General features: G+C 36.1%; 1 protein-coding gene and 1 non-coding gene across 2 annotated transcripts in view; both read left to right on the top strand.

The window, feature by feature from the left end:
• The first annotated feature begins 3,822 nt into the window (after positions 1–3,822).
• LOC136835500 (homeobox protein dve-1-like) overlaps positions 3,823–27,500 on the top strand; it is a 420,692-nt gene continuing 397,014 nt past the window's right edge. The window contains exons 1-2 of the mRNA XM_067099084.1: positions 3,823–4,027; positions 17,404–17,478. Of these exons, the coding sequence (XP_066955185.1) occupies positions 4,025–4,027; positions 17,404–17,478 (78 nt within the window). The 5' untranslated portion in view covers positions 3,823–4,024. The remainder of the gene's footprint in view (positions 4,028–17,403; positions 17,479–27,500) is intronic.
• TRNAL-UAA (transfer RNA leucine (anticodon UAA)) lies at positions 9,969–10,052 on the top strand. The gene has a single exon. It is a non-coding gene; the product is annotated as a tRNA-Leu (tRNA).

Here is a 27,500-nt window from a genome sequence, read left to right as displayed (position 1 = left end):
GGATATATGATCATCACACTTCTCCAGTGATTTGTTGAAATATATATATATATATATATATATATATATATATATATATATATATATATATATATATATATACATATATATATATATATATACAGTATACAGTATACAATATACAATCTCCTGATCACTTTTTGCCAGGTATTTATGTCTTTGTAATAGGCACAATCATCTCTTAACTTCTCTATTTCCCCAGAACGAACTGGATTTGAAGGGTCTCTAGAGTCTGCATACGGAATTTTAAGTGTATAGACATGCAACTTATCAAGTTACCCATCAAACATGAAGGTTGTGACTTTTCAATGACTAAAATCTGCATTATTAAATAAAAAAAATGTAAAAGGGTCACGTTTCCGTCCCTGACACGTAAATCTGTCCCAGCTACTTAAATATAAACGAAAAACTCATTTCACGCCCCAGGGTAAACCGTGGCTACCACATAGCCATGGTTAAACAATATATGGACCTAGAAGCGTTGGACATGATGAAAACAGAACACCCCCAGCCTCACAACATGGAGATTATTAAAAGCTACGTAACAACCCTCGATGACACGGCAGATAGCATTTTTTTTTTAACCATAACAATTACCTCAATCTGCCTTACCTTTACAGACGCACCGATCTCTTAATGACCATGAAGTGTCGTGACGTCAATTTCTTTTCGTCCAGCGATGCTCGAGAATTAACAAAGTCACTACCACAAATAATACATACTGACGTCATTCCTAGAAAAATAAAATAAAATAAATACGATCTGACTACATGAAATGAAATAGATACGGTGAAGACATAATATTTACAAGTTTTATCACATACATGGAAAGAGATATACTGCACTATACTTTATATATATATATATATATATATATATATATATATATATATATATATATATATATATATATATATATGTATATATATATAAAAATATATATATATATATATATATATATATATATATATATATATATATATATATATATATATATATACATATATACATATATATCAGAGAATGAGGAGGAGAGAGAACGCTACAAATGAAACTCGAGAGCAGACCAGCTGGAGATCTACAACCAGAAGATAATACAATTTAGTGCATGAAGTAAGTATTTTGAAACTGACGGAGAGTAGCCTCCATGAATTATTGAAAAAATATGTCCTTACTCAGTAGATGAATACGTCAGAAAAGAACAACATCAGAAGTTGAAGAGATTCCGCGTTACAAAGATTGCAATTCGAACTGAAACGTTAATCAGGATATTCAAAGTACTTCTGACTGAAGGAAAGGCACTTTAAGACTGAATAATAGGGTTATATCAAGAGCCATACAGGCATAGCCTTACTAGTATACCTTAGTATGAAAAGTATGAAAAAGGTCCTGATTGTGAAACTGAAAACTGATAACAGGATGGAAAACGATATATAAGAAGGGCAGTGTTCTTGAGAATGCATGAGAGAATTAAAAAAAAAACTGAAACTGTTTAGTACCAAATGGTTATATGTTTTTGATGACTCAGAGTTTTTATGAAGATTTAAGAAGAACGTCGCCATATTTCTGTGAAAGTAAGTGGGGCAATATTGGCTGGTTATGTGTTGATGCCTCAAAGGTTGCTTGAAGTGATTATTCAATACATTGGCAAAGTACAGGTTCACATCCCTGTGATAAAGGAAGTGGGTATGAAACCTGAGTAAAAGGCAAATATATATATATATATATATATATATATATATATATATATATATATATATATATATATATATATATATATATATATATATATATATATATATATATATATATATATATAAATACCAAGAAATATATGTCATTTGGACCTGTAAAATAAATGAAATATTTATCCCATTTCATTTATTTTTACAGGTCATAATGACATATATTTCTTAATATTTATAAGTCAAACATTTACATTCTTACAACCTGTATATGAACACCTACTGTATTGCATCACTCAGACTTACCTAACCTAACATTCACTTAAAAATGTTTGTGTAGGGGGCTTTTACATCATATTATATATATATATATATATATATATATATATATATATATATATATATATATATATATATATATATATATATATTATATATATATATTTATATATATAAAATATGACGTAAAAAGTCTCTCCACGAACATTTTTAAGTGAATGTCAGGTTAGGTAAGTCTGAGTGATGTAATACAGTAGGTCTTCATATACTGGTTGTAAGAATGTAAATGTTCGGCTTATAAAAACACCAAGAAATATATGTCATTATGACGTGTAAAATAAATGAAATATTGGATAACATGGTATTCCAGGTAGAGAAATGAAAGCTGCATGGAAGTGGTGACAACGAATTACTAAGGGACCTCATTCAAACTGGATGGTATCTAATGGAGTATTTATTCAGAAAAAGCTACAAGCTTTCTTGGACAGGCAGTCCACATTATCAGCCTTCTTTATGAAAGGAAGAGGCCATTAGAAACAAAACTTCAAAAACAACTCTTAATATTTTGAAATTGTGAACTAGCTCAAACATTTTTTCTTTAAATCTGGAGAGTAGCTAAAACAGACATTGCTCATTGCCAGCATTTACATACTGTAATGGAACTAACCTAAAGGCTAATATTCTTAACAAAAGGCTCAACCTCTACAGGACATACTTTCACATCCATACACAACACTGAAGTTTGAATGCTGGATCTCAAACCTTAGCTTTACCTAAGTAGTCATTAACCTATGCATCATCCACTGAAAGTGAGGTTAATTATAATGATACTGTACATATAAAACATTTGTTTTGAAAGGGTGGAAAGGAAGAGGAAGAAAGATATTATGAATGGAGGTACAATAAAAGGAATGGAAGGGGTTGCAGCTAGGGGCAGAAGGGATGCTTCTATGCAACGCCTACAGTGCACTGCGTGAGGTACTCTGATGGCACTATCCTCCGATGGGTGAGCAAAAATTGGGAAATTCTTGAGAATACTTCTTACCAGAATCAATGCAGGTTGAATTATTACGCTGAAAACGTGATTAGGTCGTGCTCATCTTGTTAGGCTATTGCACAGTATCCAAGGAATAAACTTTTACTAAAATACATAACTTTCTCTGTAAAACAACGGCATCTATTTCTAGTTCTAAGATAGGCCTGGACATTAGGCTATCATTATTTGCTACTTCATCGTAAATTTGGGTTCTAAACATGCCGCTCCAAGTGATAAAACGTATTTACAAAATATCTTCTATTAAGTACCTTACTCGGCTTAAATTTCCTGAAATTGAAGAACTTCTGCTTACTGCAGATCCACTCATTTTTGGGTCTTTGGTCTTGATTGTTTACTAACACACTTGTCAATGTCAGTTGACAAAATTCACTTCGAAAACTTTTTTTTTACAGCAAGTCGATAAATAGTTAAGGGAATTCATGATGTTTGTATAGACAAGTTCTTTTCGTTTCATTGCACAGCCGCAGTATTTTTCAACTGAAAAAAGCCTACGACATTATTTACGATACAGTTTGTAATATGGGTATGCAACATTGGCAACTTTTTTCTCTTCGGGGTTACGTTTGTTTTGATCAAGGAGAGAAACGATGGCATGAACTTTGGCGTAATTACCTGTGCTACCCTATCTAACGCCAAAAAATATTCTTAATTAATGATGATACACGTCATGTGTCGATAAAACTAGCTACAATAATGAAATATGCCATGTCAGTGCCACGGCTTCAAAAATACTTAGAAATGAACAGTCCTATATCGTTCACCAACTACCGCCGAACTTCCGATTCCGAAGGTTCCAATACTCACGCGAGGAAATTTCCGAACGTTGTTGTTTTGCTGGTGTTGTTGTTAAACGTTTAACGAAATATATCTTCAATAAAAGAGTAAGTCATGCTTGTGAAGAAATTCCTGTTCATTCACTTGTTAATGCGATTGTTGCGTTACACAGAGGGTGAAGAAGAGGCTGTAATCCATTTGGCTAACGATGGTAGGTCCTTATGCTTATTGATATAGTTCCGTTTGCTTGTTTTGCCTAGTTTATATGCACCTTTTATAGATCAATCAAATCTGCAAGTATAGGTGTTAAGGTCCTTCTAAGACTTGGATTTAGGTGTTAAGGTCCTTCTAAGACAAGGAAGTTCAAAATTTATTATCCTTTTTACTGGGAAAACGGCTGTATTTGTATACTTTTAGAAGAGTTTGGCGTTTAGCTGATGGTGCGCGGCGCGCCATTCTACCCCTCGATAGGCGGACACGAAACGATAACTCAAAACAAATTTGTGATTAAATGTGTATGTATACACACACACACACATATATACATAGACAGATAGATATATGAATATATATATAAAATCAACTGTGGAGTAAGGATGCAGACCAATTTCAACGTTATCTTTTCCTTATTCCAACTTTATTACACCTGGGAATCTGTCAACAAATATAACAATTATGAAACAATCTTAGATTTTTGAAATAATAAAACAATAAAAAGACTAAAAATTCACAATTACAAAAATATTCTTAAAAGCTTGGACAGTCTACCAACCTTGAGTTCAGAGAAAGTAGACAGAATGACACAAGGAAATACAAAATGAGACACGTTAGCTAGGATACTGTTGGATGGAGGAGGTTTGGGTATTTCAGTTGGGGAACTAGCTGCTTAATGAGCACCGACTCAAAAATAGGTAGTTTTGAGGGGTTTGCGTTTGTCCTATGATGCAAAAATCGTCTCTTTCGATAGCGGCTTTACAAATCTTTTCATGGTTCCTGATATTCGAGTGCTCAGGGTTGGAGAGCCTACTTCCTGTTTGGAAGCATATTCCACATGAGAATCGATTCTGACCCCCAGTAACCTCTGCGTAGATCCCACACATGTCCCAGAGTTACACTTTGGACAATTATATTTATAAACCACGTTGGAAGTTAAGAAGGGACTTAACCAGTCTTTATAGTTAAAAAAAAACCCAGATGGTTATGGAATATTTTGGTATTAGTTTAATATTGACTGCGCCATAATGATTTTGCAATACCTGAATAAATCTTATTCTGAAGGAGTCGTCATGTAAAAATGTAAACTTTGCATAAATGACTTTGGTACCGTGAAAGATTTTTTAGCATCGTTGCTAAACTAATTATTCAGAAAACTACGAAGCTCTGTATAAAATAATTTTTGTGGGAAGCAGTTATTTTTAAAATGTTCTAAAAGGTAATTTATTTCCTGGCTGAAAGAATGCCAAATTCATGTAATAAGTAAAAGCCCTGTGGAGAAGAGTTGTCACTGAATTAAGCTTAAAATTATAAAAACATGAGCTGTAATAATTTTGTGTTTTGTATGGTTTTTACCTATATTATGTAGGTAATAATAAGGAGACCATAAGCAAATGAATTTCATCATCAATTATGATGAAATATATAAAAAAATGCAAGTGAAACATATATATATATATATATATATATATATATATATATATATATATATATATATATATATATATATATATATGGTTCCTGTACCCTATCTGTAACTGTTAAGAGGGGAAAGTAAATATGAATGAAGCATGGACTGAACACTAGTACCAATAGGCTAATTCCAGGGTTGCAGCCTAACCTAACCTTTTCACATAGGATGTCTGAGTCTTGGCGGGGGGGCTTCCCCACGCCCATTGGACCCCCAACATGCCCTGATCTTGGGCTTTGCCAGTCACTCAGCAAAGTACAGGGATGCATCTTAACCTACCCTAACCTAACCTAGGATGGGGTATGCTATCTGACTGGGCAGCCTTCTAACCCGGGCAAAAAAAAAAAAAAAAAATTACACTAGCAATTCCAAACAAACATTCCCCACCCTAGCCTAGTGAAATGCCGCTGGTTTCAGCTTAGCTTGGCCTGGTCCTCGTTAATTTACCCCAAGAATTATTGCTTACTTTAATAATTTTATTACTGGTCTTGTATGGCTATGTGTATATTATTCAGGAAATACTGTAAGTGAAGAAGGCAGTCTCATCATCATTAGGCCCCTATCAGTTGTCACATATCGTTTGAAAGATGCAGTTTTAGTAATCAAAACTTCCTTTACAGGCTTTTACACTTTACAAGGAACCCTAGTTATTTTTCAGCATGACCGTGCAATGAGCATCAAAATTTATGGTTTATATTTGCAAATTCGCCAGAGTATTTGCCTGTACATTGTGACGGGGACCTACCCACTCACTTAGCAAGCGATGCACTCTTCTTAGGTGTGCAGACTTACTGGAGCATGTTGAAGCTGACTTGCTGAGTACTTCACTGAGTGATTGACAACTGTGGATTGTAATGAGGGGGATGTGCGGGAGGGTGGCGCACATATTTCTGGGATTCCAGGATATACTATCTTCCAAGCAGGTCCTCCCATCTTACATGGGAAACATAAGTCCTAAGAAAAAGAGGACTTAACCGCATACTGTAATACCTTTACTACAGTTTCTATTAATTAGCCGCATACTGTAATACCTTTACTACAGTTTCCATTAATTAGCCAAAACATCGTACCTTCTTGAAGTAAATTAGTCGTAATTCATGTCATATTAATGGGGTATTGGCCAGAGTCCATATTAGGATAACTGAATGGGTGCTTGGATAAGCCAGGTGGTACACAACGGGAAAAGGGTTGAAAACCTTACGATAAGACTCTTGCTGAAAAACGGGAATGATTTTGAACTTAATATTTCATTGAGCACAGAAGAGGCAGCGTACCTATGCTCTTTCTCGTAGACTCAGTAGTGTTCAGTCCGTTGGTTTATATTTTATGATTTTCCATTATAGCTTGATTGGGTTCAGTTAATGGTAATTGTGCAGGAATTAGAATTTTTGTTTTTGTTTTTGCTTCTTAGAGGATTTATATTGGCCCATTAATTGTAGGTTTGTTATAATTACTGTTATTTCTTAGTTCTTGGTAGCTTATGATGAACTTTTCTTTGAATGATATCAAGACATGGTTAGTGAAAGTCACTTATTCTAAGGAATATGAATCTCTCTCTCTCTCTCTCTCTCTCTCTCTCTCTCTCTCTCTCTCTCTCTCTCTCTCTCTCTCAGATGCTCCGTTTATAGACATAGGAGGTTTTACGAGTACCAGGGCTTTCTTTACTATCGTTGTATTGATGTCTTGATAATAGCTAACATCACAAAATTGCTAAAGAAGGTAAAAATCAACGCGCCTTTTATCACAGCCTGCAGAGAGCCTTTTTACTTTGTTTCCAAGGTTCTTCAAGTTACTGTGTTCATGTCGGGATTCATAAACTGCTGCGTAGTAGGCTACATGCTCGCGAGTTTTAAATGAACTTTATTTTTAAAGTGTAATTCTCGAATACGTTTTTTCTCCAGAGCAGCTTCTTCAGTTATCCTGGAGTAATATGACGTAGTATGGAGAATTGTTATCGTATATGGAAGCGCTTCATTTATTCTCAGTAGCGAAAGGCAGTCGATGTTATGCAACTTAATATTTAGGTGGTTCAGCTTCACTGACGAAAGAATTCTCTCTCTCTCTCTCTCTCTCTCTCTCTCTCTCTCAGCCAAAATAAGCCAGTATACTTGAAACTTAAAAATGCAATGCATTGTATTCTTCATCTGCTTTGGTTGTGAGATACGTACATTGTTTTTTGTTTGCAGAATTTGTGATTTCCTAACACTACATTGCGTTTGCTAAGCGGTTATTAAAACCTCCTCCCGTTCATGTGCGTTTTGTTTTGTGTTAGCATAATTTAAATTTTTTGTCCATATCTGCTGCATCTTTCTTTTCCCCTTGACATTGAGATTATTATCACGAATCCGGTAATCCCCCTAATCTCCTCGTAGGGTTTGAACAAGGGCCGAAAATTAAAGGTGAGCCTAAGTCGAAGCCTCTCTTTCGTAGGCCTATTTACATAGTTAATCCCACATGAAAAAAAAGGGCGTCCCGATGGAGGGAAACGAACGGGAGAGAGATCTCTGCCGAAGGAAGAAGGCAGTAGTCCGACCCTCTCGGAGCTTGGGATGGAATGGATGGACTGGGGAACTCCAACTCCCCCGCCCCTTCTACCCTGCCCCCTTCTCCCTTCTTCCCCGTTCCTGATTGACTTTTAATCGGTCTCTTTTTAAGGGCCATTACGTTGGTTAGGTGATTGGAGTGACTTACGATGCTTGATGAAGGTTACCCTTAGCAGGACAAGGGAAGACAAGGAAATGGCTAATAGGGGTACGAGGATGGGGGTGGGTGGGAGGGAGGGGAACGAAGAAGGAATCTTGTAATGGGAGCTAAGAGGAACGGAGGTTAATGGGAAGCCTTACGGGAATGGCGATACATTTTTTTAAATTTTTATTTTGGGGTGGGCTTTGTTGGGTCTAGTGCTGTCAGTTCACCTCACATGGTGCGCTATAGGAATTACTTAAGGTTCTTTACAGCGCCGCTTCAGCCCCTAGCTGCAACCCCTTTCATTTTTTTACTGTAACTCCATTGATATTCTCTTTCTTTCCATCTTGCTTTCCATCCTCTCCTAACAGTTGTTTCTTAATGCAACTGAGAGGTTTTCCTCCTGTTACACAATTAACACCCTTTCCTTCGCTGTTTCCCTTTCAGAGCTGAATGACCTCATAGGCCCCAGCACTTGGTATTTAGTCTAAAGTTTACATTACATTCCATTTTAGGGTGTGGGGCGCTATTGTTCCAAGTCACTTACTTTCCTGATTACTTTATTAACGAGTGAATCACGTTTTTCTTATTCATGGTGTAGTGTTCTGAAGTTTCCAACTAGGCTACCTTTCCCTGATATACGATTGTGTCTATGCGGGAGTGTTTTTTTTTTGGGGGTGTTGCCGGTTAAGGGACCAATGTAACGATGCATATTTTAACCCTTGACTTATTTCTCTTCATGAAAAGGCAGGAAGTAGGTTAAAATTGTGCTCAGGCTTTCAGTCTAGGCTGGTCATGGTATTTTTATATGACTAAAAATCAGTTGCTAGTAGATTCATGATAATTAACAATAGGAAAAGTCACCAGTCATATGCCTATTAGACCTTTCCAAAGAGACTTCGGTCTAGGCATTGGCGTTGCCGCCAGATACAATTTTATCCCTATTCGTTCAGTTTATCAAATGTATCATCTGTTCCTTAAATCTTCAATTTGGAAAACATAGGGGTGTTCTTAAGAGAAAATTCCTGAAGAGCAATTTTCATCAGGAGATGGGAAAATGGGAAGCGATCAAAATACTTTGACTGATTAGTTACAAATAACATACCGTCACAACTCCCAAAGTCACTGGGACTAAGGGAAAAATCTTAATAAGTTTAAGATCGAGGCCTTGTAATGGACTGTAGCGAGGTCACGCCTGGAGAACTTTTTTTAATTACGTCGGTTAATGAGAACCTCATTTGCATTGGAGGTTGGCATTTAGAATGAGAGATGATTTTATTTGTAGTTATCATTTCGTCCATCATTCGCCAAACTCGATTATAATTAGCATCATTCAGACGCCAGAGGAGCTTTGCCAGACTGGCTGGCGTGACAACCTTACCAGAGGCAAGATAAGAAAAAAAAAAAAAGTGCGCTTTAGTTTCAGTTTGAGTTGGCATTAGGAAAACTAAAGACTGATGTCACGACCTGGTTCCCGACAGTCACCGACCGGAATATTTACCGCCTTTTGTTTATGTTGATGTATTTTATGTATGATTATGATATTTACCATCTTTTGTTTGTTTTTATACGTTTATCCCCTGGGGCTGGTACTAAACACGGCGCCCATTTTTTAAGTAAATTGGTAGTTCCCGAACCCAAGGGGCTCAGTGGAAGTCTTCAGTTTTACTCTCCATATGAAGGCTGCTATCACAGAAAAATAAAATATATTACCAAGAATTAAAGGAAAAGAATGAAGAGGGCGTCTTATCAAATTGCATGGCCACGACGTGCGGTACTTGTAGTCAGGTTGGCCGAGCGGTCTAAGGCGCCAGATTTAAGCTCTGGTACTCGAGAGAGTGCGTGGGTTCGAACCCCACACCTGACATGGCGTAACGCTTTTTAGGGTAGGAGGATTCGTTCGTACTCCCTGTATTTTCCTTATTAGTCGAACCGTCGCATTTTATTTTTGTTTTGTAGGAAAGTATATCAAGTACATCCAAGTCCTACCTACAAGGAACCTGTTTTGAGTGGGTTTGTACCCATGTGTAAATGGGTTTGTGACATCGTTTTAAGTGGGTTTGTCCCCATTCAGAAAGAACTAGCTAGGAAAAAGAGAAAAGTCATTTAAAATCTATCCGCTATAAATTTTTGATTGAGAAGAAGCCTCAAAATCTTGCGCATTCACGTATTCAGTGCAGTTTTTGACGATGCTCTACCCTTTAAGTTGATGTTTCATGTGGTGTGGTTTCGAGTCTCGCTTGGTAGGGAAACTTGTTTCTATTTCCCGTCTGGCTTTCACTGCATAGCTGATAGAAAAGACAGTGATAAGGCTGATAGATAATTCTGTATTTTACATATACACATACATACACTGTGGGTATTACAAATACTTATGTCTGGTAAAAGGACTATTAGATCATATATATATATATATATATATATATATATATATATATATATATATATATATATATATATGCATATTTATATATCAGCCATAAAACAATAGCCGCTGAAACACTGATAGGCCTACGTGGTAGAATTGTCTCGGAACATCACAGATGTATATATGCAAGAACCGATTAGACCTATATCCTTGTAATATGGTGTGCAGGTGAGTCCTAGCTGATACCTCATTCGTCGGTTTGAGTCCTTCCTTGGTGGGTGGGTGAAGGCTTCCTCATTTTTATTTTTCACTCGGAGTCGGGCTTGTGGTGATAATCTAGAGGATTGCGGTTATTGAAAATACATATTCATCTAGCAGACATGACCAGTAGATTGTTTATATATATATATATATATATATATATATATATATATATATATATATATATATATATATATATATATATAAATGATATATATGTGTATATACTGTATATATATATATATATATATATATATATAAATATATAAATAAATATATATATATATATATATATATATATATATATATATATATATATATATATATATATAATTAACTTTATCACTTACGGATACCTGACAATGATGACTGTTAGTCCTGGAAAGCTTGTAACTTTTTTTGAATAAATATCTCCGCTAGATACCATCCAGTTTCAATGAGGTCCTGTTTATAAATATGATATGTGTATTATATTATATTTACATAGAAAACAATTTAACGTTTGCGCATAAAGAGTTACATTCCTTGTGTTAAGAACTGTAGATATAGTAATTTGCGATACATACTCAACCGTGCGTTCATGATTTTCCTTATACATTATATAACAGAAGGTTAATCAAGAATTAAATTTCAAATGTAGATGCACGATAATAGAATCCGTATCTCCCGAAAGAAGGACGGTCAATTTGGCTCTGCCCCTAAAGGGGTTAGTGCCGTCAGTGCACCTCACGCGCGGTGCACTGTAGGGGTTACTTAATGTTCTTGCAGCGTGCCTCCGGCCCCTAGCTGCAACCCCTTTCATTCCTTTTACTGTACCTCCATTCATTTTATCCTCTTCCATCTTACTTTCCACCTTCTCCTAACAATTGATTCATAGTGCAACTGTGAGGTTTTCCTCCTGTTACATCTTTCAGACCTTTTTTACTATCAGTTTCCTTTTCAGCGCTGAATGACATCATAGGTCCCAGCGCTTGGCCTTTGGCCTAAATTGCATATTCTGTTCTGTGTATAATTTGGCTCTGCCGTAGCCACTTACTAGATTTGAAAAGCGCTTCTTCAGTCTTATTTTCCTTCTAATGCTTAGGTTTACATCACGTGAGGTAGATCACTGCCTCAGAAGTTATTTAAAACGCCACTTTCCTTTCATTTATCTCACAGAAGTGTTGATGGTCTAGGCTCTTCACACAACCTTCTCCGCAGGAGATTGTTAGAGAAAACCAGCACATTTGCTTCCGCCATCTTGAGAATGTTAGGTCACATCTTCTTGACATGCCTGTACCGTGAAGACAATGGTATTATGTTGATGTGAATCAGTTAATGTGGTAAAAGTGTGACCTAGGACTGCTGCAACTGGCATGATATAAGCCCTCACAAGGACGTAAGAGCAAGCTGCAAGACAATAACCCACACTGAAGGAGAGAGAGAGAGAGAGAGAGAGAGAGAGAGAGAGAGAGAGAGAGAGAGAGAAAGAGAGAGAGAGAGAGAGGCCTCCACTTTAGTCTTATCACTTTTGAGATGATTATCTTGCTGATCACTGTGAATCAACAGTAATGAGTAACGCTGTGATAAGTGCACTCTGGTGGAAGGAAACTATGATACATACCACTGACTGATAGACCGTTACGATAATATCTGTTGCAGTAGAGCCAAGAAGCACAGCTGAGGCCCGGGTAGGGTTAGTGTCCGTCAGTCCACCTCACGCGGTGCACCGTAGGAATTACTGAAGGTTCTTTGCAGCGTCCCTTCGGTCCCCTACCTGCAACCCCTTTCATTCCTTTTGCTACACCTCCTTTCATATTCTCTTTCTTCCATATTACTTTCGACCCTCTTCGAAAATGTTTCATAGTGCAGCTGCAAGGCTTCCCTCCTGTTATGTCTTGAATACCTTTTTGCTCTGTATTTCCCTTCCATCGCTGAATGATCTCATAGGTCCCAGCCCTTTGCCTTTGGCCTGAATTTTGTATTCCATCCCAAGTATAGCTGAGGGCTGTGTAAAGTACCATTTCCTTCTCTGGCAGTTGACCGCCTTGCAACCAAGATTAATCGTCAACTATCGCAGTCCAACAGTTGAGCTAAAGTAGTTCTGTATATGGCATTACGGCAGAGAAAGCCTTAAGGCTTTCACAGTGGTGTTTTAAATAGCGACTACTGGCTACTGTCGAATCTCCTGGAAATAATAATAAGATTTTTGGAAATAATGAACATTACTGTATATTAAGTTTCAATACTGTAGAAGGGCTCGTATCAATGTCTGTTAGCTTGTGTTCCTTATGTACGTGTCTTGCTTAATGATTAATTATTGCTGCCTGTCTATATCTAAATCCCGTGAAATATTTTATGGGAATCATTTGACGTCCTGATATGCAAATACTTTCAAAGTTTTCGGGGAAACGCAACACTTGTAAAAAAAAATCTTGTGACGTTGCTTACTCATAACTATATTATAAACCTTGATGATGATTTTGCTGAAAGAAATAGTCATCGCACGCCCTATATACGAGCTCTTTAATTTAACATTCTGTTTTACTTGCAAAATCATGAGCATTCTGCATATTTTTATTTTGCATATCTGCACTTCGTGCCTGATTAACCTGGCAAAGGGTAGACAATCTTGAAGTGATCGCCATCAGCGTGATGGATTAATGTGTTTAAGTTATTATTATTATTATTATTATTATTATTATTATTATTATTATTATTATTATTATTATTATTCAGAAGATGAAACCTATTCATATGGAACACGCCCACAGGGACCATTGACTTAAAATTCAAGCTTCCAAAGAATATTTTCCCCATTAGGAAGAAGTAAGAGAAAGGGCAATACAGAAAGAATAGATTCCACTTATTGAAAAAGAAAAAACAAATTAATAAATAGATAAACAGATGAAAAAGTATTAAAATACGGGAAGAATAGTATTAGGGTAGTAATGCTTTGCATTTTCGCTTGAACTTCTGAAGTTCCGTATGCTCATAAGTGCTATAGTGCGAAGCTGTACTGAGGACTGCAGTTGTTTCGACCATGAACTGATGTGGGAGAAAGATTGTCAGACATATTGAAAATGGGAATTCTGCAGATCGGTTATAATCAAAAGTTATGTACAAAACCCAAGTACTTAACCATGTAAAAGAGACCTATTCAGATTTGAGCAAGGTTTGTTCTTTATTTCCAAGTTCCAGTAATTGAATTCTGATTCACGATATTGATTCTCTGATTTCTGATTTCTCTAACTGTTATTAAAAAGAAATTGTTCTTACTGAGTTGATTTCCAGTGTCTCCTTAACATAATTGATCCTGGGTGTTTTTTTCGTATTCTGGTACTCTATGTCGAGTGAATTTAATCCATTACCCTGTAGGCGTTAGTGCCACTGCACTTAAGCACGGTGCGCTGAAGGCATTACTGAAGGTTCTTGTCCTCTCTTCCTTAGCTGCAACCTTTCATTCCTTTTACAGTACCTTCTTGCATTCATATTCTCTTTCTTCATCTTGCTATCCGCCTTCTCAAACAATTGTTTACATTGCAAACTGCGAGGTTTTCCTTCTGGTTACACCTTTCAAACCTTTCTCTACTTTCTTCCAGCGCTGAATGGCCTTCATAGGTCCTAGCTCTTGGCCTTTCGCCAAAGTTGAATATTCTGTTTTTAAATACATTAATAGGGTTTTTTTTTTTTCACTGATACATGCACTTACTCTTCCCACCATCCCCGTGATCGATCTATTTGACTTCAGTACCTATTAAAAGATACGTGCCATTTTTAGTTTTCTGTAAAAGAAAACTATTGTGCCGGCTTTGTCTGTCCGTCGCACTTTTTTCTGTCCGCCCTCAGATCTTAAAAACTACTGAGGCTAGAGGGCTGCAAATTGGTATGTTGACCATCCACCCTCCAATCATCAAAAACATTCCAAATTGCAACCCTCTAGCCTCAGAAGTTTGTATTTTATTTATGGTTGAAGCTAGATATCATCGTGCTTCTGGCAACGATATAGGATATGCCACCATCGTGCCGTGGTTAAAGTTTCATGTGCCGCGGCTCATACAGCATTATATATATCGAGACCACCGAAAGACAGATCTGTTTTCGGTGACCTTGAATATATGCTGTAGGGGCTGTATAGAAAACTTGATTGCGCCGAAGAAACTTAGGTGCATTTTTTACTTGCTTCTTTTATGCGTAATTTTAGGGAGTAATATTGTCCTCTCGTATTCATGCGCCTTGCTTTCATCTTGTAATTTACATCATTTCTGTCCCGCAGAAGTTGATGACTGGCCCCAAATAAAGTTAAAAAGGAAAATCAGTAGCTACCTTGACAAAAAAGAAAATAAAAGTGCATTATTCAAGGTCAGTTTAAGAGAAGAAAGTAAAGAGAAGATTTAAGGAATACTACTTGTGAAAAGAAAGAGGAGGATAAGAAAGGTGTTTATAAATTATATTTCCTAATGGTTCTAATCCCTGGTAAGCAGCTTATTCCGTTATCAGTCATAGAAGTCTCGAATTTATTTTCTGAAGTGTCTCAAATTCAGCAGTTGCATTAATGGCCTTGTCTCGCTCGAGAGACTTGAGAATAATTCTCGTCCTTAGTAAATTAGCGAATTCCCCCGGGGAAGGGGGTAGGGTGGTTAGTGCCGTCAGTGCACCTCATGCGGTGCTCTGTAGTCATTACTTACGTTCTTTGCGGCGTTCCTTAGGCCCCTATCTGCAACCCCTTTCGTTCCTTTTACTGTATCTCCTTTCATATATTCTTTCTTCCATCTTACTTTCCATCCTCTCCTAACAATTGATTCAAAGTGCAACTGCGAGGTTTTCCTCCTGTTACACCTTCAAAAACCTGTCAATCACCTGTTTCAGCTGAATGACCTCTTTATAGGTCCCAGTGTTTGGCCTTTGGCTGAAATTTATATTCAAATGATTCAGTCTCAAAATTAAGGAATTAATGAGAGAGAAGAGGTTATATAAAATTACCTTCGTTGGGACAGAAGTTTAGAAATATACTTAGGCCTGAATTTTATAAAGACTGATACTGAGCTTTCACAGGGTGCGGTTCTTATTGTTAATTGTTGCACAGTTTGTTCAAGTTGTGGGCAAACTATTTTTGATGGTTATTCCTTATATAGACCAAAGTTCTTGTCCTCTTTCATACCTTTGATTCTGATTTTGCAATACTTCTCCCTGCAAATTTCAAGTTTATATATATACATATATATATTATATGTATATACACATATAAATATATATATTGCTGATTTTTATCACACTTACACACACATATATATATATTATATATATATATATATATATATATATATATATATATTTATATATATATATATATATATATGAATGTGTGTGATATATATATATATATATATAACCATATAATATAATGTCTGTTTATATACTGCTATGCCATAATATTTCCTGTTAATACGAATTTTTCTAAGAAATCTAAGGCTCCGTAAATAATGTAAACGGACCGTATGGCCATGAAGGAGAAAGAAAAGCCTGAGAAGCCGAGATCTTTCGTCTTATTGTCAAGTTTGACAATAAGACGCAAGATTTCAGTGTCTCCGCCTTTCTCGTTCCTTCCGGCCCATGTACTTTATGTATGAGAGAGAGAGAGAGAGAGAGAGAGAGAGAGAGAGAGAGAGAGAGAGAGAGAGAGAGAGAGAGAAAGAGAGAGAGAGAGAAAGAGAGAGAGAGAGAGAATGTGGCTTGTACATGCGGACATAAATTGTCAGTGGTATTCAATAATGTGCCTTTGTTCGTACGATTGTAAGCGTGTATTTATGGTAATAAATGTATTGTTATTCGGTTAAGTATATGCGTGTGTTTGTGAATTCATTTCACATACCCAGTTATATATGGATGATATAAGTGACTGAATACTTTCTAATGTTCTATTTCTCCCTTACGAATGTTATGGCTTGTACTCTTTAACTGAAGCCCATTTGTTGTTTATTAAAGGCAGAGCAAGAAGCCGCCCCTTAGTCTTTTTTGTTGGCATTGATTAGAATATTTTTGTTATATAATTCGGTATGTGTTTGTCCACAGGTGTTAATATTTATGCTTAGATGAAGTACACGCATATGGTAATTGCAGTTGAGCAGGTGTTAATTAATACCAGATCTTCCTTTTGAAATATCATTTCCAGCTCCTTAAATTAAAGTATACCTTAGTTTAACCAGACCACTGAGCTGATTAGCAGCTCTCCTAGGCTGCCCTGAAGGATTACACTTATTTTACTTGGCTAAGAACCAGTTGGTTACCTAGCAACGGACCTAAGAAGCCATTGTAAATCCGTACCATTATACCGAGGAATGATTTCAACACCCAGAAATAAATTCTCTAATTTTTCACTGATTTATATACTTTTATTTAAGGGTCATTTCGTATCCACGTTATCTTATGCCTTCATAAGATCATTTACGTCTTGTTTGTCTTATGGTTTAATGTAAAATTTTAGAAATTAAGAATTCATCCAAAATATTCCATGTCGTAAATTTATGAGAGTAAAGTGACTTTCCATCACTGTTGTGACCTTAGTTCGTATTTTGAATGATTATTTTAATTCATCGTTTTTAATCCACAGATTTCTCCCAGCGAAGGCAAGGAAGGTTTGGGCTGCTGTTGTCTTCATCAATTGTCACAGCCTGCATCGCCTGTGGTAAGTGTCAACTCGTGCTTGTTACTGCTTGTGGCACTTTGCGTTGGTCTCATAGGAAATTTGAGTAGTATCTCTCTGCGGTGAATGTCTTCATTTTTCTACTTTTTGTGAGTTCCTCGTTGGACGAGTCGATATCTTTCTCGGCTAGCACTTTGCCTGGCCTGCGTTCGATTCTCCGACCGGCCGATGAAGAATTAGAGGAATTTATTTCTGGTGATAGAAATTCATTTCTCGCTATAATGTGGTTCGGATTCAACAGTAAGCTGTAGGTCCCGTTGCTAGGTAACCAATTGGTTCTTAGCCACGCAAAAGAAGTCTAATCCTTCGGGCCAGCCCTAGGAGAGCTGTTAATCAGCTCAGTGGTCTGGTTAAACTAAGGTATACTTAACTTTCTACTTTTTGTCAAATGTTCTGAAGGTAAGACTACCGTGTCTTCTGAATGTACGAATATCTTACAAAAAGGGTATGCGTTTTAATTTAATATATATTTTATTTCATGAGGTTGAGATTATCCGGGATGTGTTTATTCTGTGTAAAACTAAGGTTTCCAAACTCGTTGACTGGTTACGACAGGTTGTATATCCAGAGTTACTTAGGAAACGATCGCTTTACTGCTGATGTCGCGTGTCTCAGTTTCATACGCTGCTAATTTTATAGAGCACAGCAATGTTCAGCAGCAGTTTAGATGAAGTGTGCCCGTGCATATGTGTGCGCGTGTGTTGAAGAGAGAACTGAATAGAACTGAATACAGAATTTAGGCCAAAGGCCAAGCACTGGAACCTATGAGGTCATTCAGCGTCGAAATGGAAACTGACAGTAAAAGGTTTGAAAGGTGTAACAGGAGGAAAACCTCGCAGCTGCACCGTGAATCAATTGTGAGGAGAGGGCGGAGAGTAAGATGGAAGAAAGAGAGTATGAAAGGAGGTACAGTAAAAGGAACGAAAGGGGCTGTGTGTTAAGAGCCGAAGGGACACTACAAAGAACCTTATGATGCCTACAAATTAAGTAAGAGGTCATTGATTTGCACTACCTCTACGGGAGTTTTTTTAAGAGAGAAAGAGAGGAGGCATGGGATGGAATGTGAACCTTATATCCAAGGACTGACCTGTACATAGATATTATGCGCGAGCAGGTAGGCGATCAATAAAAGAAAAAAAATCAGGTATGCTTCCCTTCCTCATTTTGTCTATAGTCACATTTTTTCCCGCCTTATGCAAATGAAGCTTCAGGTGGTGTAGAAAATAATTTTACTAGTTACTCTAAGATTTAGTTTCAGAAGTGTATTCCTGTAGATTTAAATGCTTAGGTAGTTGAAACTGGCTAATATGTTATTGTTTTCGGCCATTACTGAAGTGTCTCATCTAAAAAAGGTTTTCGATTAAAAAACTTTCAGTTTGACGGAAATCTGCGGCCGTGCAAAAGCTTTAAAGAAAACGAAAATCGGTAACAACCCGAAAGCTTGGAAGCTTGACGAGTTAAACGTATTGCAAAAACTTTTAAGCTTGACGGCTTAAATGTCTTACAAAAGATTATGGGATTGAGGAAGGTTTTGGTTTTCTGTAAAAGAACTCTATTGTGCCGGCTTTGTCTGTCCGTCCGTACTTTTCTGTCCACCTCAGATCTTAAAACTACTGAGGCCAGAGGGTCATATTCTGAAACTACAGGTTAGAGGGTTGTAAATTGATATGTTGATCATTCACCCACCAATCATTAAACATACAAATTGCAAACCTCTAGCCCAGTAGTTTTTATTTTATTTAAGGTTGCTAGCTATAATCGTGTTTCTGGCAACGATATAGACAGGCCAGCACTGGGCCGTAGTGAAAGTTTCATGGGCCGCGGTTCATACAGATTATACCGAGACCACCGAAAGATAGATCATTTTCGGTGGCCTTGATTATACGATGTTCAGAAACTTGATTGCGCTGAAGAAACTTCGGCGCATTTTTTACCTGTTTAGTCTTGCAAAAGCTTTAGAGTTTGAGGATGAATTAACTGTCATACAAAACTTTCAAGTTTGAGTAAAGTTTGTAGTCTTACCAAGGCTTCCAGGAGGAAGTTTACAGTCTTATAAAAAACGTTTGAGTAAAGGTGTCTACCAAGCCCAAGCCTGAAAACGAAAACTTTCATAAAAACTTTGAGGAAATTTTACAGTCTTACAAAAACTTTCAAGTTTGAGTAAAGTTTGTAGTCTTACCAAGGCTTTTAAAATCTGAAAACGAGTTAATTGTCTTATAAAAACTTGTAAGTTTAAGGAACGTCTGTAGTTTTACGAAAATTTTCAAGTATGAGTTAACGCTTGCAGTCTTACCAAGGCTTTCAAATCTGACACTGAGTTAATTGCCTAATAAAAAGTGTAAGTTTTAAGGAAAGTTATAGTCTTACCAAGGCTTCAAGTCTGAAAAAGAGTTAATTGCCTTATAGGACAAATAAGTGTGAAAAAAGTCAGAGGACGTACAAAAGCATTCAAGTGTAAAAGTGTAAAATTTTACAGGAGCTCTTAGTATCGTAAAACTCGCGGTCTTACAAGAGAAAATCTGAAGCAAAAAAAAAAAAAAAAAATCTCGGTCTTACGAGAGATAATCTGTAGCAAAGAAATAATTGTCTCACGAGAGCGTATCTGTAGCAAAGAAAAAAAAAAACTCAGCCTTACGAGAGAAAATCTGTAGCAAAGAAAAAAAATCTCAGTCCTACGAGAGAAAATCTGTAGCAAAGAAAAAAACTCAGTCTTACGAGAGAAAATCTGTGGCAAAGAAAAAACTCAAACTTACAAGAGAAAATCTGTAGCAAAGAAAAAACTCTCAGTCTTACGAGAGAAAGTCGTCTGTAGCAACGAAAAAACTCTCAGTCTTACAAGAGAAAACCTGTAGCAAAGAAAAAACTCTTTCAAGAGAAAATCTGTAGCAAAGAAAAGACTCAGCCTTACGAGAGAAAATCTGTAACAAAGAAAAAAACTCAGTTTTACGAGGGAAAACCTGTAGCAAACAAGAGAACTGTTGGTCTTACGAGAGAAAATCTGTAGCAAAGAAAAAACTCGCAGTCGAATGAAAAAAAATCTGTAGCAAAGAAAAACTCAGTCTTACAAGAGAAAATATGTATCAAAGAAAAAACTCTCAGTCTTACGAGAGAAAATCTGTAGTAAAGAAAATATCTCAGTCTTACGAGGGAAAATCTGTAGGAAAGAAAAAACTCAGTCTTACAAGAGAAAACTTGTAGCAAAGAAAAAACTCTCAGTCTTACCAGAGAAAAACTGTAGCAAAGAAGAAGCTCTCGGTCTTACGAGAGAAAATCTGTAGAAAAGGAAAAACCTGTAGCAAAGAAAAAACTCAGTCTTACAAGAGAAAATCTGTAGCAAAGAAAAAAACTCTCAGTCTTACGAGAAAATCTGTAGCAAAGAAAAAACTCTGTCTTGTGAGAGAAAATCTCAGCAAAGAAAAAACTCAGTCTTATGAGCGAAAGCCTGTAGCGAAGAAAAAACTCTTAGTCTTAAAAGAGAAAATCTGTAGCGAAGAAAAAAATTCGCAGTCTTACGAGAGAAAATCTGTAGGAAAGGAAAAACTCTCGGTCTTACGAGAGAAAATCTGTAGCAAAGAAAAAATCAGTCTATGAGAGAAAATCTGCAGGAGAAACCTCAATTACGAGAGAAAACTGTAGCAAAGAAAAAGTCCTCAGAGAGAAAATCTTTAGCCTTAGGAGAGAAAAATCTGTAGCAAAGAAAAAAACCCCTCTCAGTCTTAACTGTCTTAGAGATAAAATCTGTATATACCTACGAGAGAAAACTGTAGCAAAGAAACAAAACTCTCAGTCGTACGAGAGAAAATCTGTAGCAAAGAAAAAAAAACTCAGTCTTACGAGAGAAAATCTGTAGCAAAGAAAAAAAAAACGCTCAGTCTTACGAGAGAAAATCTGTAGCAAACAAGTCTCCTTCGGTCTCACGACATCCCGTAAATCACAATTTATGAATACCGTCACGCTCTGTGACTTGCAAAGATACACACACCACTTGGCAGCGCATTGAGAATCGTCATTTGAAAAAGACAGAGGATTTATGTCTCTCTGCTTAAATACTTAGCTCGTAAAAGCGCTCACTTTTCTGCGACGAAATTGGAGATTAATGCTTTCGAGTAATGCGATTATCCGGTTTTTCCGACGGTTTCTTTATTCGATGGCTTTCTCAAGCGGCGCAGGCTAAACGCTTAATTGCATGGCGTGATTCCGACGTGCGACCCGTTCCATTCGAGTTGTATGTTTTTCGGGCTATACACACGAGCACGCATTGTGTATGATTTTATTTATATATATATATATATATATATATATATATATATATATATATATATATATATATATATATATATATACATACATACATAAAAAATGGAGGTACATGATCAATCATTACCATCATTTCCATTAACATCTCTGGCATGAGTTTTAAACCAAATTGCTGAAAGCGTTAAGAAATCATCTATTCCACATTTTCTGATGCTTCCGTTCAATATGGTTATCCAATTTAGAAACACGTTATTGACTAATCTTTATATATGTTAACAGGCAGATAGCGAAACCAGGCATTTCACGATCTACCTGAAATTTCAGGCAGATAGCGAAATGCACTCAGGGACGTTTGATCCCCCAGGGCCAGTACCAACATTTATGAAATACATTTGATCTCCCAGGGGTTAGTACCAAACACGGTGAAACAGTGTAGGCGAGTCACTGTTTCGCCGTGTTTAGTAATTAGCCCTGGCGGGGATCAAATGTCCCTAAACGCATTTTGCTATCTGCTGAAATTTTAGGCAGTTCATAAAATGCCTGGTTTCAAGCATCTGCCTCAACATACAAACGTACAGTACGATACGGTTTGTGGGCAGAAATGGACGACCAGTGTTAGCACCTGGGAGTTAATGCTGACTCATTCGAAGTATTGCAAAATAAAATAACGTTGAAACTTGTTAGTTCTTTACTCTATAGCTGGTACTTATAAGAACGCTCCGCTTGTCTGTCATAAATACTGCCCGAAAATGGAAGCCTGCAGTATCTGCAAAAATACATCACTGAGAAAAATGGTAGATACTCCCTTGCCTTATTACTGATTTTGCAGATACTGCAAATGGGACCTCCTAAATACTTGTGGAAAGCATTGAAGAATCATTCTGAAACTGCAGTAACTTGTGTATCAGTGTTTCACGAGCCCAATAGGTGGCTTATCTCAATTTAGAAAATTTTGCAGATACTGCAGTTTTCCATTTTAGGGCAGAATGCGTCTTAATTAGACTACTTCTGCTGTAGTAAGGCAACTATTTCCCTTTGTGTAAAGGTAAAAAAAAGTTTTGGTTTTGTAGATTTTTTTTACCGAGGTTTTTTTTTTTTATTTTACTAATAAGAGATATATTTTGCCTTCATGTTGCCATGATAAAACTACCTAGATTATTGCTGTGGTAATTTTGATAGCTCTTCAGTGATATCAGTGTTATCCCTCTGATCTTCGTATGAGAACAAGGGAACAGTTAGAAAACTATATAAAGACTACTGTTTGGCTTTTAAAATATAATACACACACACACACACACACACAATAATAATAATAAATATGAGTGTTTCAGTGTCTGCAGTGTTGCTTTCTCGAGCCACCTCAATGGGGACCGACTTCTGTGTTTAAAATAATAATAATAATAATAATAATACACACACACACACACACACAACACACACACATGCACACAAAACTGTTGGACCAGTACATTAATCTAACCAGGCGCACTAGACCTTAACTGGAGGTTCAATGACAAGTCAGTTAAAAGACAGTCAGTTCTTTACTGTGTTGGCCAATAGTATAGCGGGTTTGTAGTTATTATTATTATTATTATTATTATTATTATTATTTATTATTATTATTATTATTTGTGTGTGCAAGGTCCCTGAGTTGGCAGATCATACAAAGTATAATTCCTAATTTTATTTCTTTATCTTCGAAGGTCTTCGAGATCAACGCATGAAAAAATACTATGTAGTGATATGAGGACTGATACACAGTATGTAATTAAAAGTTGGGGGCCCATAAAATGCAAGCAGTGGGCCATGCGAACAGTAGGATAGGATTTGAAACGGCGAACTGAAATGTGAAATACAATAATACAGTTTTTTTGCTCTTTTTGTTTTGTTTTTGTTATGTCCACATTATCAAGCGCTCCAATATTTCAGTATCGCGATATATTGTCTATGTCCCTAAAGCTGAACAAATCCACATTCTTCATGGAATTTATTATGTTTAATTTTATTATATATCCCCCGGCTCTCCAAATGCTTTTTGTTTTGTTTTTTCATAATTTATACCTTTGTTACCTTATTAATATCACTCAGTAATTTTCATGAATGCAAAAATGCCCGTGAAATGTCAGCATTCTCTTCATTTTTTATCTTAGTGAACATTTAATTCAGACTAAAAGCAATGTGTAATGAATTACGAAGGATTTACCTTTTTCACAATTATCGTACGTTGCTTCAGGGATCAAGATGAGCAGACGGTAAAAATCTATGGATATTCATGGATGTTATGAACTTCCTGCAAAGGACGATGGGATAAGGTGTATGGATATTTATGGATGTTATCAACATCTTGCAGAGGACGGTGGGATTAAGTCTATGGATATTCATGGGTGTTATAAACATCCTGCAGAGGACGATGGGATAAAGTCTATGGATATTCAAGGATGTTATAAACATCTTGCAGAGGACGATGGGATAAAATTTATTGATATTCATGGACGTCATAAACATCTTGCAGAGGACGATGGGATAAAATCTATTGATATTCATGGACGTCATAAACATCCTGCAGAGGACGTTGGGATAAAATCTATGGATACTCATGGACGTCATAAACATCCTGCAGAGGACGTTGAGATAAAATCTATGGATATTCATGGATGTTATAAACATCCTGCAGAGGACGTTGGGATAAAATCTATTGATATTCATGGACGTCATAAACATCCTGCAGAGGACGTTGAGATAAAATCTATGGATACTCATGGATGTTATAAACATCCTGCAGAGGACGTTGGGATAAAATCTATGGATACTCATGGACGTCATAAACATCCTGCAGAGGACGTTGAGATAAAATCTATGGATACTCATGGATGTTATAAACATCTTGCAGAGATGTTGGGATAAGTACCTGGCGGATACTCATGGGATGTTATAAACATCATGAGTGATGTTAGGATAAAAATTTATGGATACTCGCGGATGTTATAAACATTCTGCAGAGGACGTTGGGATAAAATCTATGGATACTCATGGACGTCATAAACATCCTGCAGAGGACGTTGAGATAAAATCTATGGATACTCGTGGATGTTATAAACATCTTGCAGAGGATGTTGGGATAAAATCTATGGATACTCATGGATGTTATAAACATCATGCAGAGGATGTTGGGATAAAATTTATGGATACTCATGGATGTTATAAACATTCTGCAGAGGATGTTGGGATAAAATCTATGGATACTCATGGACGTCATAAACATCCTGCAGAGGACGTTGAGATAAAATCTATGGATACTCATGAATGTTATAAACATCATGCAGAGGATGTTGGGATAAAATCTATGGATACTCATGAATGTTATAAACATCATGCAGAGGATGTTGGGATAAAATCTATGGATACTCATGAATGTTATAAACATCCTGCAGAGGATGTTGACAAAAATCTGGATACTATGGACGTCAAACATCCCGCAGAGACGTTGAGATAAAATCTTATGGATACTCATGAATGTTATAAACATCATGCAGAGGATGTTGATAAAATCTATGGATACTTCATGAATGTTATAAACATCACGCAGAGGATGTTGGGATAAAATCTATGGATACTCATGAATGTTATAAACATCCTGCAGGGGATGTTGGGATAAAATCTATGGATACTCATGGATGTTGTAAACATCATGCAGAGGATGTTGGGATAAAATCTATGGATACTCATGGGATGTTATAAAACATCCCAGAGCATGCTGAGATAAAAATCTATGGATACTCATGAATGTTATAAACATCATGCAGAGGACGTTGGGATAAATTCATATACCATGGATGTTATAAATGTCCTGCAGAGGATGTTGGGATAAAATCTAGATACTCATGGATGCTATAAACATCCTGCAGAGGATGTTGATAAAAATCATGGATACTCATGAATGTTATAAACATCCTGCAGAGGACGTTGGGATAAAATCTATGGATACTCATGAATGTTATAAACATCCTGCAGAGGAAGTTGAGATAAAATCTATGGATACTCATGGATGTTATAAACATCCTGCAGAGGAAGTTGGGATAAAATCTATGGATAAAACATCCCATGAATGTACCATGGATGTTAAAACATCCTGCAGAGGACGTTGGGATAAATCTATGATACTAATGGATGTTATAAACATCCTGCAGAGGACGTTGGAGATACTCATGGATGTTATAAAATCTTTGTGATAAAATCTTGATACTCCATCCTGCAGAGGACGTTGGGATAAAATATTTGGATACTCATGGATGTTATAAACATCGTGCAGATGACGATGGGATAAAGTCTATGGATATTCATGGATGTTATCAACATCCTGCAGAGGACGTTGGGAGAGGCAGTTCGGTTTCCTTATGTTGGAAAGCCATGAAAGAAAAGAAAAAAAATTAATTAGGTTGATCGCCAGAAATCTACAAAACCACGAAAATGGAGGGTTATTGATATCGGCAAAAATGAGGTAGGAAATATTGTTATGCAATTAACATTTCTTCATTGAATACAGTTATGTTTATCATGCAGAGAGAGAGTTTAAAGTTCATTATTTATTTATTTTAATTATGTTTATCATGCAGAGAAAGTTTAAAGATCAATATTTATTTATTTTAATGATGTTTATCATGCAGAGAGAGTTTAAAGATCATTATTTATTTAATTATGTTTGTCATGCAGAGATAGTTTAAAGATCTTTATTTATTTATTTTAATTATGTTTATCATGACGGGATAGTTTGAAGATCTTTATTAATTTATTTTAATTATGTTTATCATGCAGAGATAGTTTGAAGATCTTTATTTATTTATTTTAATTATGTTTATCATGGAGAGAGAGATTGAACACCTTTATTTTAATTATGTTTATCAAGCAGGGATAGTTTGAAGATCTTTATTAATTTATTTTAATTGTGTTTATCATGCAGAGATAGTTTGAAGATCTTTATTAATTTATTTTAATTATGTTTATCATGGAGAGAGAGATTGAAGATCTTTATTTTTTTATTTTATGTTTATCATACACAGATAGTTTGAAGATCTTTATTTATTTATTTCAATTATGTTTATCATGGAGAGATAGTTTGAAGAGCTTTATTCATTTATTTTAATTATGTGTATCATGCAGAGATAGTTTGAAGATCTTTATTCATGTATGTTAATCATGTTTATCATGCAGAGATAGTTTGAAGATCTTTACTCATTTGTTTTTACAAAGAGTCGTTTTATTTGTCTTATACTGCAAAGCGCCTAAATTGCCACTATCTATTTTTTTATCTTAGTAGTTATAAATGTGCTAAGGGAGCCCAACAAATAGACAAGATACAGGGTATATATATTTGTTTGTGTTTTCATTTATTTATTTGTTTATGTATTTTTTGCATACAAGGATTATTACCTTATTTATCATATAATGAGCAATTAGGGTCTTACTGACGTATCGGCTTTCGATAAATGCAGATTTGGATATCTCATAACTTGTTTATCATAATATGCACGTCGGTGATTATCGAACATTTTGTTAATGACTGAACAGCGTTTCTTCTTCGGCCTAATGCCGCGTGTGCTTTCTTTCCTGCCAGTGACTTTCATAGCTGATAAATACATTCCGTTATGTCGACCCTGTAAATCATTAATATCGGCAATCGGAGCGGCTATGACGATACGGTATTGTATCATTACGAGGATTTTTTAGCATTATTATTCTTGTTGTTTTCG

The sequence above is a fragment of the Macrobrachium rosenbergii genome, chromosome 55 (assembly GCF_040412425.1).
Source record: "Macrobrachium rosenbergii isolate ZJJX-2024 chromosome 55, ASM4041242v1, whole genome shotgun sequence".
In the NCBI taxonomy this organism is placed as follows: Eukaryota; Metazoa; Arthropoda; class Malacostraca; order Decapoda; family Palaemonidae; genus Macrobrachium; species Macrobrachium rosenbergii.
The sequence above is the reverse complement of the archived record's forward strand: the minus strand, read 5'-3'. Positions and strand labels throughout refer to the sequence as shown.